The following is a 12,824-nucleotide window of genomic DNA, read 5'->3' as shown; positions in this document are numbered from 1 at the left end:
GAAATATAAAAACAGCTAATATTTTTGCAAGTTTTAATCCAAAGTATTGTACCACCTAAAAAATGTATATTTGACTATAATTAGAAATTTCAAAAGGAAACTACCTCTGTATTAGAGCATTTTTTAATTGATTTTAGAGAAAGGAAGGGAGAGGGAGAGAGGAGAGAGAGAGAGAGAGAGAAACATCGATGTGAGAGAGATACATCGATTGGTTGTCTCCTGCACAAACCCAAAACCTGGATATGTGCTTTAAATAGGAATCAAACCTGCCACCTTTTGGTGTACTGGACAACACTCCAACCAACTAAGCCAAACCTGCCAGGGCTAGAGCATTCTTACATAAACAATCCAATGATACAAAGAAAGAACATAAAAGGAGGGGAGAGGAAGGGAGGGAAGAGGGAAGAAGAGGGGAGTGGAGGGGAGGGGAGGGGAGAGAAGAGATTTGTTGTTTCGCTTATTTACCCATTCATTGGTTGATTCTGGTATGTGCCCTGACCCAGGATCAAATGTGCAACCTTGGCATATCAGGACGATGCTCTAACCAAACGAGCTACCCAGCCAGGGCTCCTAATCAGCAGATTTTAAATCCTTGGGAAAAAGGGAAACTCGGATATTACTGAAATCAAATGAACATATAAATATAAATTGTAGTATATTATAATGTATTGATTGTGTTAACCTTTTTGATAGCTAATGAGGTTACAAAGTATCCTTAAAATCAAGGAGTTACATTTTCAATGTCCATTCCAAAGGAATCGTATTTACTTACATCTTCAACCAGAGTATGTGAGACATTATTTTCCACTTCGAATGCTGGAATGCTTTTATAAGAGAAATATATTTAAAAAACAAACAAACAAACAAACAACTTATAATATAACAAAGTTCAGTTGGAATGGCCTAATATATTATGGCTTAAAGTTCTGGCAATAAATAACTTTATTATCTGCAGCTGGAAAACTCTCCCCAACACTGAAACATATACTTGGCAAAGGCAGTCTAGCAAGTCTGCTGGTATGAGTTGGTCAGAATTCCAGATGGAGGTTTCCAAAATGAGATGAATGTATTTGTACTTTTATAAAGTTGGCACTTAAATATGTAGAAATATTGGTGAGTTCTGGAAAGAAAAAGAAAACAATTTTTATTTGAAATGACATTTATAAACATAGTCTGAAACAAAAAATTAGAGTTGTTGATTTTCATTCTCTCTCTAAAAGTACAGCTTTAAAAAGAGAAGTCCCTCATTGACTAATCTAGAATATTACAACTTAACAAACAATTAACAGGCTTAATAAAAAGGCTCATTAATAACTTTAACTTGGAAGGAAAGTTTATAACATAAGTCTTATAACAAATTACACATCAATTATACATCAATTTCAGTTTTTCCATTTGTGTGACATTGAGAAAATTACTTAACCTCACATTATCAAATCTACAACCCTTCAATAGCAAATGCTAACATCCTTAAGTAAAGATAATAGTGATGCCTACCAATGATTGTTGTGAGGAATGAGATAATACCAGTAAATTATTTAGTACAATCCTATCTAATAAAAGAGCAATATGCAAATTAACCATCGCTCTGCTACACCCACAAGCCACGCCCACCAGCCAATCAGGAGTGAGTATGCAAATTGACTCAACCAAGATGGCGGTTGATTTGCATATCCAGGAGTAGAGTGAAGACTGAAGACAGTGTAGAAGGAAGCCAAACGTTGCAGAAGGGAGCAAAGCTGCAGAGAAGCAAGCAAGTGGTGCTGCGGAGAAGGGAGCGAAGCAGGCGGGGCTGCAGAGAAGGGAGGGAAGCAGGCGGGGCTGCGGAGAAGGGAGGAAAGCAGACCACCGCAGGAAGCCCTATTGCAGGAATCTTCCTGCAACAGGCCTCTAGTGTGTATTATAAACACCCAATAAATGTAGCTAGTATTGTTAACAAATGCTCCATGTGTGTTGATTCAAAAATGATACAAATGGGAATACAAAGGTGAATAAAATAAAGATGAATAAGATCCTCATGGTCTAGTGGAAAAGATATCATCTATAATAATAAAAGTGTAATATGCTAATTAGACCAGACATCCTTCCAGACGACCTTCCGGATGAAGCTGGGGCTGTGAGGGCTGAGGCAAGCCACTGTGGTTGCGACAGCTGAGCCCCCTGCACAAATTTCGTGCATCAGGCCTCTAGTATTATATAAGAAGCAATGATTCATTTGAGGATCAAAGTTAGTTTTTTTTCTTTAAGTATCATAGACTATAGAGTACTTTTTTATTATTCTAGGTCAGGGTTTATCAAAATAAGTTTTTTTTCTTTAAGTATCATAGACTATAGAGTACATTTTATTATTCTAGGTCAGGGTTTATCAACATGACCTTTTGGGTTGGACATTCTGTGTTGTGAGGGGCTGGCCTGTGCATTGAAGAGTGTTTTGCAGCATTTATGGCCTCTACACATTAGATGCCAGTAGCACCCTCCCCACTCTGTGTGTTTGTATTGCTGTGGGCTGTCGCTGTGATGTCAAAGTTTAAGCCTGGGCATTAGTTTCCACCTACTTTCCCCAGAGCACCCAGTGCCTCCCATCTGGCCAATGGACTGCTCAGGGCCTGAGGATCACCACCTACACATTGTAAGACTCCACTGATGGCAATGCCAGGCACCAAGAAATGAAATCTCAATCTAGGAATCAGAGACTCAACAAATCACCTCTCCTTAAGCCAGCCAACCAAGATGAGATGGCCAGGTTCTCTGAGATGAGAGAATGGCACCCTCAGATCTGGGTGTCACTGGGCAGAGTGAAATACATCGTGTTGGCTGCAGGCCTAACTGTCCAGGCCCCTCTTCTCTCTCTCTGGCCAGTTGTTCTTGGTCAGTTTCATGGCTTCAGCTGATGCAAATGGAGTCAAAGCAAATAATGGTATAGCATACCCCAGGCAAACAGGGGGATCAGGAGTTTTCTTTCGTGTTAGATAAGCAGCCACACAATATCCTAGATTTTGCTTTAAAAAATATATATACTAGAGGCCCGGTGCACGAAATTCGTACACGGAGGGGGGTTCCCTCAGCCCAGCCTGCACCCTCTCCAATTGGGGGATGTTCCCTCAGCCCAGCCTGCACCCTCTCCCCTTGGGGGACATCCCTATCGCAATCTGGGACCACGGGCTCCTAACTGCTCACCTGCCTGCCTGATCTCGCCCCTAACTGCCTCTGCCTGCCGGCCTGATCTCGCCCCCAACTGCCCTCCCCTCCCGGCCTGGTTATCCCCAACTGTCCTCCCCTACTGGCCTGATCTCACCCGCAATGGCCCTCCCTCCCTGCCGGCCTGATCTCACCCCCAACTGCCCTCCTCTGCTGGCCAATTTGGTCCTGATTGGTCGGTTTCTATGCCAGTCAGCGTCAAAAGCTCTGCCTCTTAGACAGCCATTGGCTCCCCACAACACCCAGATTTGGTTCTGATTGGTCGGTTTCTATGCCAGTCAGCATCAAAAGCTCTGCCTCCTAGGCAGCCATTGGTTCCTCACAGCACCCAGATTTAGTTCTGATTGGTCAGTTTCTATGCCAGTCTGCGTCAGAAGCTCCACCTCCTAGGCAGCCATTGGTTCTTCACAGCACCCACATTTGGTTCTGATTGGTCAGTTCCTATGCCAGTCAGCATCTCTGGACCTATCAACAGGGCCTGATCAGAAAGGTGGGGCTGATCAGCAGCTGCAATGGAGGCCTGGATGGAAATGGAGGCACAGCTGCTGGCCAGAGTGGGAGAGAAAGAGAGGCAAGTGCTGATCAAAAGCTGCCACAGCAGCAACGGATCAGTCCCTGCTTCTCTCTTCAGGCCTCTCTCTGTCCCTTATTCGCAGCCTCCTCAGCAGTCAGTGCTGAGGCACTACCTGCAGCAGAAGCAGTCAGTGCTGGGTTGCCAGGGCAACCCAGTGCTGACTGCAGGACTGACTTCCGGTTGGTCGAACCTCGGTCATTACTGGTCGTTACAACCCGGGGTTTTTATATATTAGGATATATTTTATTGATTTCAGAGAGGAAGGGAAAAGGAGAGAGAGATAGAAACATTAATGATGAGAGAGAGAACCACTCATTGGCTGCCTCCTGCATGCCCCACACTGGGGATTGAGCCAGCAACCCGGACATGTGCTCTGACCAGGAATTGAACCATGACCTCCTGGTTCATAGGCTGATGCTCAACCACTGAGCCATGCCAGCCAGGCCTTGATTTTGCTTTTGGACCCTCAGAACCAAAAATATTTATTATCTGGGCGTTAATAGAAAATTTGTCAATGCCTGTTTAATTTACTTATTTTTAAAGTTATAATAAACATTTACTTAAAGTAGTATATTTGCAGCCCTGATGGTTCTAAATTGTACATTTCAGGTTTAACCAATGTCATTAAAATAATGAGGACAGATGACACAGATTTCAATTACATAATTATTTCTTCATCCACTCTTCTCTTTCTTTCCTTTCCCAAATAACCTCTTTCAGATATGGTTCAAGATAGAATTTATCCTCCTCATGTTTTGTCCACTGCTCTTTAGGCAAGTTCTGCTGCCTTGTCCTGACTGGATAGCTCAGTTGGTTGGAGCATCATCCCAATACACCAAGGTTGCGGGTTCGATCTGGGTCAGGGCACATACAAGAATCAACCAATGAATGCATAAGTAAGTGGTACAACAAATCGATGTTCTCTCTCTCGCTTTTCCTACCTCTCTCTCTAAAATAAGTAAATAAATAAATAAAATTTTTAAAGATCTGCTGCCTCAGGGACAGGTCCAGTGCTCTCTTAATGAGAAACACCCTGTTGTTATATAGGTTCTCAGGAAGCCTTCTAATGGCTTCTTTTACATCATCATTTACAGGTATTATATTGTCTCACATTAACCCCAGTTTATTGAATCCTGCAGCCACCAGGTTGATGCTACAAACAGCAGGCCTGCTCATCATTGTGACTTAAGATTGAAGCGTTGCCTACTGGTTAAGTCCAAGAGGGCCTAAACCCCTGTTTTAGATAAATACTTGCCTTACAATCATATAGAGAAGTGTGTCAAAACATTTAATGTTTACTCTACCTGATGTCATCTTTGTAGCAAAAAAAAAAAAAAATGTCATGTACAAGTAAACAAATACCTGAAAGTATTTTCCAAGATGAATACCCATGGAGCCTACTCTTCAGTTAAAAACTGTTGCTAACATCTAATAGGTCTGTTTTCATCTTAGAAGTTGGAGAGAGCTTGGCAATTATTTTCTAACTAGAGGCCCGGTGCACAAAATTCATACATGGGGCGGGCCCTCAGCCCGGCCTGCACACTCTTGCAATCTGGGAACCCTTGGGGTATGTCCGACTGCTGGTTTAGGCCCGATCCTGCAGTTGGACATTCCTCTCACAATCCGGGACCACTGGCTCCTAATTGCTTGCCTGCCTGATAGCCCAAACCACTCTGCCTGCATGCCTGATCGCCCCTAACCACTCACCTACCTGCCTGCCTGATCACCCCTAACCACTCGCCTGCCTGCCTGATCACCCCTAACCGCCTCTGCCTCGGCTCCCGCCGCTGTGGCTTCATCCAGAAGGATGTCTAGAATGACATCTGGGAGGTCATTCGGCTGTCCAGTCTAATTAGCTTATTACACTTTTATTATTATAGATTATTCGCCTATTTCATTATTTTATCACAGAGCCCATGGTAGAATTAAGAACACAAAATATCCTGTTTAAAATCCTTCAAATGCTGGTCTCAGTTGGTGCCCCCCCACACCCTTTCTCTCTCTCTCTCTATCTCTCTACAACCTCTGAGTCTCAAGCACCCTTGCCTATAGACACCCTTGCCTATTAGGCTGTTTTTTCCTAAATGGTGTCCCCAACAAGCCATGAACTATTATACCTCTGTGCCTTTCTGTTGATGCTTTTCCCTTTGCATGGAATGTTCTTCCCAACTTCTTTACCCAATGAACACCTACTTTGGTAATCCAACTAAAAAATCTCTCACCCATTGCACACCTGTATTCTGAAAGCACTTTGAACAGACTTCAGTTACATTATACTGTGTTAGTTATTCCTATGTCTCTCTCCCTTGATAAACAGTGAGCTCTTGGAGAGTAGGGGTATCTTATTTAGCTCTGATCCCCAGAGCCTACTATAATGCCTGGCACTTGCCAGAAATTCAATAAATGTATGGTCACCCTAGCTGGTTTAGCTCAGTGGATAGAGCGTCGGCCTTTGTACTGAAGGGTCCAGGGTTCAATTCTGGTCATGGGTACATGCCCGGTTTGCAGGCTCAATCCTCAGTAGGGGGTGTGTAGAAGGCAGCCGATCATGATTCTCTCTCATCATTGCTGTTTCTCTCTCTCTCTCCTTCTTTCTCTGAAATCAATAAAAATATATTTTAAAAATAAAAATAAATGAAAAATAAATGGGATGCAAAACATTGGGGGGTGAGGGCATGTATGGGAGTGGGGTGGGGGGGCAATGGTAAGATATGTACACATATAATACCTTAATAAAAAAATTAAAAAAATAAATGGTCAAAATAAAAAAATAAATAATATATGTATGGTCAGTGAATTAATTCATTGCATCTGGCTGGCATGGCTTAGTGGTTGAGCATTGATCTATGAATCAGGAAGTCACAGTTCGATTCCTGGTCAGGGCACATGCCTAGGTTGCGGGCTCGATACCCAGTGAGGGCCATGCAGGTGGGCAGTCAAACAATGATTCTCTCTCTCATCATTGATGTTCCTAATTCTCTCTCCCTCTTTGAAATCAATAAAAATATATTTTAAAAATAAAGGGCACTGCATGGCTCTTCCTCTCAAAAACTAATTCTTCCACTAAGAATTATTAGGTAGATACCAACCTACTCCTTCTCCTTGTCTAAAATTTTCTCCTCTTTAGAGCCATTCCTTTGATTTAGAGAACCAAGTCTATAAGCTTTCTGATGGCAAGGTCTGCATCCTAAGTATTTCAATAATATATTTTACCTGAAAAAATAGAATGGGAAAAAATTAATGATCTCATTCACTAATACTAAATCCTTTCTTTCTGGAATTATTTTGGTTTGCTAGTGTTTTTTTTTTGTTTGTTTGTTTGTTTGTTTGTTTGTTTTGGTCTTCTTTTTAAAAATACAAATAAACAAATCTGCCTACCTTTTAGCCAGAACCACCATCTTCCAGTAATTCGCCAAAATGACTAACACAAAGGGAAAGACAAGGGGCCCCTGCTATATGTTCTCCAGGCCTTTTAGAAAACATGGAGTTGTTCCTTTGGCCACATACATGAGAATCTACAAGAAAGATGATACTATAGACATTAAGGGAATGGCACTGTTCAAAAGGAATGCCCCACAAACGTTACCATGACAAAACTGGAAGAGTCTACAGTGTTACCCAGCATGCAGTGGGCATTGTTGTAAACAAACAAGGGAAAGATCTTTGCCAAGAGAATTAACATACATATTGAGCATGTTAAGCACTCTTAGAGCTGAGATAGCTTCCTGAAACATGTAAAGGAAAATAACCAGGAAAAGAAGGAAATCAAAGAGAAAGATATTTGGGTTCAACTGAAGCACCAGCCTGCTCCATTCAGAGGAAGATACTTTGTGAGAACCAATGGAAAGGAGCCTGAGCTGCTGGAACCCATTCACTGTGAATTCATGAATTCATGGCATGGTAAGTATAAAAAAGAAAAAAAAAAAGACCTCTGTACTGTTAAAAAAAAAAAATCAGCAAACGAACAAACCACTTAATGTATTTCATTTTAAAATCCAGTGTCCAGTCCTAGCTAATTTGGTTCAGTGGCTAGTGTCAGCCTGCAGACTGAAGGGTCCCAGGTTCGATTCCGGTCAAGGGCATATGCCCGGGTTGCGGGCTCAATCCCCAGTAGGGGGCGTGCAGGAGGCAGACGATCAATGAGTCTCTCTCATCATTGATGTTTCTATTTCTCTCTCCCTCTCCCCTACTCTCTGAAATCAATAAAAATATATTTACACACACACACACATACACACACACACACACACACACACACACACACAAAGCCCAGTGTCCAAACTGAACAAAACTAAAGGAGTCAAAATGCTTTGTTCCTATAGTTTATCTTTGTAATGTATATATACATATACACACACCTATAGAGAGAGTATATATACAATCTCTTAAAGGAGAATGGAAGAAAACTGTAAGGAAATCTAGTTTGGCTTCCACTTAATATTCAATTGTATTCCATGCTGGAAATGAAGTCAGCCAATATGAAATAAAGATGAACAACTTCTTGGATAATATGTTGGTATTTTTGAGCAACAAATAGCATAACATAATATCCAAATTGCTCTGCCTCATACCCTTTCCTCTTATCCCCCAAAGAGCAGGTAACTTATGAAACAGAATTAGAAAGACCAGGAAATCGATTCTCAGCAAAGTATACTATTATGACAGCACTTAACTCACAGAAAGCAGGGCCACCAATTTTGACATTCACATGGCCTTTTCTACCTTTCTAATTGTCAAGGGAATGGAGAGTTAAGCAGAATTCACCTTCAATAGCATTAACCATAAAGTTCATCAAACAGGTTAGTACAAAGGGTGTGTGATTTAGTAGAAAGCGCATGTGATTTAGTACAAATAAGAAAATGTCCAAATTTCAACATTGTTCCAAGTTTCATTTATATAATTAACTTTTTTTTAAAAAATATATTTTATTGATATTTCACAGAGAGGAAGGGAGAGGGATAGAGAGCTAGAAACATCGATGAGAGAGAAACATTGATCAGCTGCCTCCTGCACAGCCCCCACTGGGGATGTGCCTGCAACCAAGGTACATGCCCTTGACCGGAATCGAACCCGGGACCTTTCAGTCCGCAGGCCGACGCTCTATCCACTGAGCCAAACTGGTTTCGGCTATATAATTAACTTTTACCTTTAAGTTGACTCATGTGTTTTTTGGTTGGTTTTTTTTCTTACTTAAATAAATGTATTTCAAAAAGCAACCACCCAATTGGTTGGAGCACTGTCCCTGTACACCAAAAGGTTTTGGGCTTGATTCCTGGTCAGGGCACATACCTACAATTGTGGGTTTGATCCCCAGAGTGGAATTGTAGGCTACTGATGGATATTTCTCTCTCACATTAATGTTTCTCTCTCCCTTTCTCTCTCTCTCTCAAATTAAAAAACAACAACACACAAACATATCCTCAGGTGAGGATTAAAAGGAAAAAAAGCAGCCTGGGGAGAATGGCTCAGTGGTTGAGCGTTGACCCATGGACCAAGAGTTCTCTGGTTGATTCCTGGTCAGGGCACATGCCAGGGTTTTGCAGGCTTGATCCCCAGTAGGGGGCATGCAGGAGGCAGCCAATCCATGTATCTCTCTCATTGACGTTTCTATCTCTCTATCACTCTCTCCCTTCCTCTCTCTAAAATCAATTAAAACATATTTTTTAAAAAGCAACCAACACTATTTTAAATGGAAAAACCAGTGATACTTCGCAATAGAGGTTATCCATTGAAATGACTTTATTAACACAAATGGTATTAAATCCTAGCTGGGGGCCCTACCAAAATGTTAGAGATGTAAGAGATCACTAACCCCCCAAACTAAGGACATTCTCTTTGACATAATCACAAAGATTGAGAAAGAACTGAAAAGAGAGTAACTTGCCCACTGGAGAGCTCATTGGTATTTAATGCTGTGTCCCTGTACCACCTAAAATCCTCTTGTTTCAGAAACATTGAGCTCTTTCACCATAGAGCTCCACGACGGAATGTAATTCCACCCTCTCCCAATTAGGTCTAAATAAAAGAAACTATTCACATTAGTATCTGGTAGAGTAGGTAAGAAATCTTATAGCTCAGGGCACCGAAGTTTCAAAAATCTAATCCCTGAGGGAAAAGGCCACTTCATTTCCACTAACTTAATTTTTTTAACCTTTTTTTTTTTTTTTAATAGAAGAGGTTGAGGAAACAACTAGAACATAGATCTGGAAATGATCAAGAAATACTGTAGGTGAAGATTCCTCCCAAGGTACTTACTTGGCAGAGGCCGGAGCATCTGCTTCTGTATTAGAGATGGCGACTGTTCTGGGTGGGAGGGGCAGGCGCACTCTCATGGGGCATTGACTGCTGGGCCTCAGTAGCTAGAGCCAGGGACTCCGGGAGCGGGGATATGGTGTCAGGGACTTCCTGGCTTAGTTCCTGGCCCCCTGATGGCTCCTGGGCATGTGAAGATTGGCTGAGCTCAATCTCTTGAACTAAAGTAGTGCTCATGGGGGCCTGTTGGGTGTTATACAGGGCCTGAAAGTCCTGGACAGCCAGGGTGACCCATGGGTCCACAGGTTGGGTCTGAAAAAATGGGGCTGGTGTAAGGTGGATCAGAGAGCCATGGGAGGCCAGAGCCTGGGTTTGGAAAGCCTGAACAGGTGGAGGCTGAGTTCGAGAGGCTAGAGAATGATTCTGGAAATCCCTCTCTGAGTCTACTGGAATCTGGAAATGGCTCTGTCCAGCCACATGCACCAGGGGGTGGCTCTGTGAGACCACGGAAGCTGCAGTCTCGGTATCAGAGACCAGAGTGTCCAGAGGCTGACCTGTAGAGGACAAGGGGACACCAGGCAGGCTTGCAGAGGCAAGAGTGACTAGAGGATGGCTCGCAGAGGCCAACGAATTAGGTAGGCTCTTAGAATAACAAATAGTTAGAGGCTGACTAGCAGAGGACGAAGGGACCACAGGCAGGCTCTTAGAGGAGACAATGGAGGGAGGCAGAGGCTGGTCCAGAGCTGATGGAGTGAACTTTGGCTGCACCAGATGGCCTGATGGTCGTCCAGCCTTGGGGCCCAGAGGACCAGCCTCAGGGCCTGGGGGGCAAACTTCTTCTGAACGTTTTACAGCTTCCGGTTCCGGTTCCGGTTCCGGGCCCAGATCCTCTCTGCTCCAGTCTTTAGCCTCAACACTGTCTCTGACACTTTTCATTCCGTCTTTGTCCTGGTCCTCTTTTGATAGCGGTTTATGTACCTGGACTGTTAGGGTCCTACTCAGAAGTGAAGCAGTACTTTGGAGGAGTCTCCTGCGGCGCTGCCCCCGTCGGATCCGCGCCAAGGTGGTGGTAATGTTTAAGGTTAAAGACAAGTGCTGGCTTAGCGTGCCCATGCGGATGGGCCTCTTCCAGGCCTCTTCAGGACTCAATTCGATGTTGCCGGTGTACCAGAAGACCCACCAGAGGAGGCTGAGGAAGATGATGATGGAACCCAGGTAGAGTAGCAAGTCGTAGAAGAGCAGGTCGGAGAAGATCCCAATGAACAGCACCGTCGCGCCCACCGCGTCGAAGGCGACGCCCAGCCAAAAGAAATGCCGGCAACGGCCCAAGCCCCTCAGCCTCCCGGCCTCCAATTCCGAGCTTCTTGAGAGCTCCATGACCTCCCACTGTCGCCGGCGCCTGGTCCGCAGAGGTGACTGGTTTGATGGCGCAGTCCCAGGCCGGCTGTGGCCGCTGGATCCCCATAGCAACGCCTGGCGGGTGAGCCGCGCAGGGGGCGGGGCCAGAGAGCGGCAAGCTGGGCCGCCTCTCACCTGCCCGGAGGAAAAAGGCTGCCGCCCAGGAGATGGACGCAGGCGCCGTACGATCTCCTCGCCCGCGCGGCCGCCTTCTCCGCATGCGCAGTTCCTCCAGTCCTTGCGCCATTCGCGCGTTCGCAGCGTGCACGCAAGTTGGGTCCTTCAGGCGCTGCGTATGGAGAATTTAACTCTCCGGACCTTGGGCTGTGTTCTCGCCCACATTCCTCTGCCCACGCCCAGGCCTTCCAGAACGAGTGCGAGATCCTGTAGGAGAGCAGAGGGCAAGGACCCTCTTCTAGTAACGACCCCCTGTCAGCCAGTACAGCTTGCCCTCGATTTCCCTTTTTGTGTGTGTGTGTGTGTGTGTGAAGAAGTGACTAGGTTAGGGTATGTTATTACCAATTTTTTCTCTATTTGCCGAATAGTGACTGGGCTACTTGTGCTACTTAATGGCAGACCTAGAGGTGAATTGTCGGTTTACCAACCCCTCTCCAACTTCTTCCTTTTTATTATCACTTGTTGACCAGTTTGTCCAGACCCTTGGGAAGGCTTAAACCATTACGTTTCCCACTATTTCCAACAGAGTAAGATAGCAAAACTGTCAAAAAGTAGGAAAACTGGAGCCTAAGAACTACAATAGCTTAAAAATGAGCTTATTTCAAACTTGAGAATAGGGTGTGGGAAAATTAAAAGTTTAAGACCTGCTATCATTCAGGTTATAGTATTAGTGAAAAGTCATAGGCCCTTGAGGTTCCTCAATTCTAAAGCTGGACTTTTTTAAAATAGCCTTCTTTATTTTAGAATAGACTTAGGTTTACAGGAAAGTTATAAAGATGGTATAATGAGTTCCTTGATACCCCCAAACACTCATCTGCCCTTTGTTTTTTAATTTTAAAAAAATATATTTTGTTGCTTTTTACAGAGAGGAAGGGAGAGGGAGAGAGAGTTAGAAACATCAATCAGCTGCCTCCTGCACACCCCCTACTGGGGATGTGCCCACAACCAAGGTACATGCCCTTGGAATCAAACCTGGGACCTTTCAGTCCACAGGCTGTTGCTCTATCCACTGAGCCAAACCCGGTAGGGCTCCTTTGTGTTTTTTTTTTTAAATGCATTACAAAGCTCCTTACTTCTTTTTTAAAAAATATATTTTATTGATTTTTTACAAAGAGGAAGGGAGAGGGATAGAGAGCTAGAAACATCGATGAGAGAGAAACATCAATCAGCTGCCTCCTGCACACCTCCCACTGGGAATGTGCCTGCAACCAAGGTACATGCCCTT

At 43.9% G+C, this 12,824-nt stretch overlaps 1 protein-coding gene and 1 pseudogene across 2 annotated transcripts; one reads left to right on the top strand and one right to left on the bottom strand.

The window, feature by feature from the left end:
- Nucleotides 1-650: 650 nt before the first annotated feature.
- Nucleotides 651-11,629, bottom strand: LOC308254199 (uncharacterized protein). Its single transcript, XM_080680133.1, has 2 exons — nucleotides 10,028-11,629; nucleotides 651-1,120 (listed from the first exon to the last, which is right to left on the bottom strand). Exon 1 carries the CDS (start codon nucleotides 11,399-11,401, stop codon nucleotides 10,058-10,060), a length of 1,344 nt encoding a protein of 447 aa, XP_080536259.1. The 5' UTR covers nucleotides 11,402-11,629; the 3' UTR covers nucleotides 651-1,120; nucleotides 10,028-10,057.
- On the top strand, nucleotides 7,190-9,765 carry LOC308252703 (large ribosomal subunit protein eL21-like; annotated as a pseudogene). Its single transcript has 2 exons — nucleotides 7,190-7,672; nucleotides 9,722-9,765. The product of its transcript is annotated as a large ribosomal subunit protein eL21-like (transcript).
- Nucleotides 11,630-12,824: the final 1,195 nt, after the last annotated feature.

Source organism: Plecotus auritus (genome assembly GCF_963455305.1).
Source record: "Plecotus auritus genome assembly, chromosome: 7".
Lineage (NCBI taxonomy): Eukaryota > Metazoa > Chordata > Mammalia > Chiroptera > Vespertilionidae > Plecotus > Plecotus auritus.
Note: the sequence above shows the minus strand (reverse complement) of the source record. Positions and strands in the feature narration are given on the sequence as shown.